This window comes from Bubalus bubalis, chromosome 20, assembly GCF_019923935.1.
Source record: "Bubalus bubalis isolate 160015118507 breed Murrah chromosome 20, NDDB_SH_1, whole genome shotgun sequence".
Taxonomy (NCBI): Eukaryota; Metazoa; Chordata; class Mammalia; order Artiodactyla; family Bovidae; genus Bubalus; species Bubalus bubalis.
In genome coordinates, this window is record NC_059176.1 from 265,712 (window position 1) to 268,888 (window position 3,177).

Here is a 3,177-nt window from a genome sequence, read left to right on the forward strand (position 1 = left end):
GAGCCCTAAGGAGCTCCCAGGAGCTGTGTGTCCTCAGTCCTCAGCAGACTTGGGGTCCTCAGTGTCCACCCTCAGGGAGGAGATGCTGAGGTTCACGAGTTCCTGCAGACACTCAGTTGTGCACAGGAAAATGCAGCCCACGGGGCAAGTCAGCCATGCTGGGAGGACGAGCATCTCAGCAGAAATGTCTAGTTGTCTACAAAATTAATACTGTGTTTAATTACTGTGAACAAACCTCCTCTAGAGTGATTCTTGAGGTTTTTAAGCTGTTCAAGATGAAAAAACAGATAAGAAAGCAAAGAAAATATAAATGCGTGAGTAATTCTGATAGACATTAAATTGTACTCATCTTCATTTGAATTCAACGTGATTATTACATGTATATTTTTCTCTGATATTTGTATATGGAGTAAGTAAACATCAGCTAATAGAAAGGAAAAAAAAATAAGAGTTTCTTTCTAACAAATGGCTGGTACCTGAATGTGTGGTGGGCATTTGTTGAGTAAAGGTAAACACGTTCGTGGGATTAAAGTCTCTTCCCCAAATCTGCCATTTTCCCTGAAAGCATCTTTTTTCCTGACCAGCCCTCCTTCATCATTTCATTCCTCAACAGTCTTCCTGGTATAGGGAGAGGGACCCCAGGAGGAGCTGAGTTCTCTGAGGACACAGTCAGCACCCTCCTCACAGGGGGAGCCCAATAGACAGGACCTCTATTCACTGCTTTCTGCTTTTTATACAGAGGTTCCTCCCGTATGCAAATATCCACTCAGGTCACAGGGTAGAAACACAGCACCAGCTCCCTTAAATTCAGCCTCCTCCTCAGGCTTGAAGAGACTTGCGGGAGTGGTGACTCTCATCTGCTCGAAGATGAACCCACTGTGGACCCTCCTCTTTGTGCTCTCAGCCCCCAGAGGTGAGTGTCTCTGGGTCAGACATGGGCACGTGGGGAAGCTGCATCTGAGCCCACGGGTCACCATGCTTCTCTCTCTCCACAGGGGTCCTGTCCCAGGTGCAGCTGCGGGAGTCGGGCCCCAGCCTGGTGAAGCCCTCACAGACCCTCTCCCTCAACTGCACGGCCTCTGGATTCTCATTGACCAACTATGGTGTAGGCTGGGTCCGCCAGGCTCCAGGGAAGGCGCCGGAGTGGCTTGGTGGTATATATAGTGGCGGAAGCACAGGCTATAACCCAGCCCTGAAATCCCGGCTCAGCATCACCAGGGACACCTCCAAGAGCCAAGTCTCTCTGTCAGTGAGCAGCGTGACAACTGAGGACACGGCCGTGTACTACTGTGCGAAGGACACAGTGAGGGGACCTCAGTGTGAGCCCAGACAAAAACCTCCCTGCATAGGGGCCCGTGACCACCAGGGGGCGCGCAGGACTCAGTACAGAGCTGAGTCCCGGAGCAGGTGCAGAAGAAGCATTGGGTGGTGAGGGGCCTGGGGTGTATTCTCCTCAGAGCTTCTCTTTCCTATTCTTGCCCAGGAGCCGCACCTCAGACCCTTTTGTGTGTCCTGATATTTCATTGTTGTGGTTTTATGTCACACTCAGACAACTGTGTATGTATATATATTCTAATTTTTCCTTGAAACAAGGATAGTCTTCTGGAGATACACACACACACACACACACACACATAATACTCAAGAGCTAAATTTTTTTCCTTCATTTCTCTTCTCTCAAAGGAACTCAGTAAAACACTTGACTCATGTTAATTTCAAACTCTTAACTATCCTGAAGGAAACAGGAGATATTTAAGCATTTTTAATCTTTGTTTTGTTTTTGTACATGAAGAAGGAAGAGATCCAACCTCCTTCTTTCTGTCAAACTGTACATTAGTATCTGCAGCAATCAGTGTCAAAGGCTCCAGTATCAGGGGTCCCCAGTGCTGCATATGCAATGATTCTCATCATTCACAGATTCTGTACTGCAAATTGACCTACATGCTAGCTTTTATTAGCATCTAAACATAAACAGTGTTACCTTGTGTCCTTATTTAGACATTGACAATATGGCCAGTTCTCTAGGTCACTCAACACACACACATTCCAGGTGAGGTCAATCAGGGTGATACCATCTCGCCTAAACATCTCTGAAGTCCACACCTCATTCTCAGCTTAAGTATGGATCATTCATAAGGGGAAATACAGAGGTCCTCAGGTGGATTTGTCCGTGGGGTCAACGTGGAGCCCACCACCATCTGTCCTCTCTCCCATCACAGTGACCATTACTGGCATAGGGAAAGGAAGCAGGAGCTGTGCTGGGCTCAGCCCTCAGGAAAGACCCAAGGACTGAGAGGACGAGGGGCTGAGCTGAGATGGGCAAGGGGCAGGAGGTGGGGGCCGTCAGGATGGAGACTCTGCACTCAGAAAGGGGGACCTGCCCTGGGATCTGGTTCCAAGCCATCTGATAGACCCACTGCTTTCCCACCATTGATCTCCAACCATGTAAATTCAGAAGGCACCCATGGGGATCCTGGATGACATGGGTGAGTTTGACCACAGCCTCTCTGTATTCACAGGAATAGAGCTCCTCAATGCAAGTTCCTCTTCAAGGTCCAGGGTAAAATCCACTTCTGTGCTGTGAGAGCTCACCCCTCTCTGCTCACACAGGATGGAGGTCTCAGTGAAGGCAGAGCTGTTGTGTAGAAAATGGGGCTTTGGGGTCTTCTCCTCTGCCTGGTGACAGCTCCCCAGGACACAAACTAAAGGGAAGCTTTTACATTAAAAACAATTCCTACTTGATATCCTCAGCTTTCCTGACAAGCTTGAGCTACCAGAAGTTTATATGAGGACAAGTCTTTCAATGAGAGAGCACAATATATCTAAGGAATATACAGAGGGTCTCAGGTGCAGACACGGGTCTGTGGGGATAATTGTGATGGCAGGTGACTGACAGGGACGGATTCTCCTTGTCCCCAGCTGGCCTGTCCCAGTGCAGCTGCAGGAGTAGGGTCCAGAACTGCTGAAGCTCTCACCGACCCTCTCCCTCACCTGTGCCATCTCTGGTTACTCCATCACCAGGGGTTACTGGTAACCAGTACTCCCTGCAGCTAAGCTCTGTGATCACCAAGGACATGGCAGTGTGTTGCTGTGCAAGAGACCCAGTGAGTGGAAGGCAGTGTGAGCCCAGACACCAGCCACCCTCCGGGGAATCCATGACCACCAGGGAGAGCTGGG

At 49.3% G+C, this 3,177-nt stretch overlaps 1 gene segment (V, D, J or C); it reads left to right on the forward strand.

Annotated features, from left to right (window-relative positions):
- The first annotated feature begins 755 nt into the window (after positions 1 to 755).
- LOC112582635 lies at positions 756 to 1,480 on the forward strand. The segment is given in 2 exon segments: positions 756 to 913; positions 996 to 1,480. Coding segments are annotated over 2 exon segments (483 nt in total).
- The last annotated feature ends 1,697 nt before the right edge of the window (positions 1,481 to 3,177 follow it).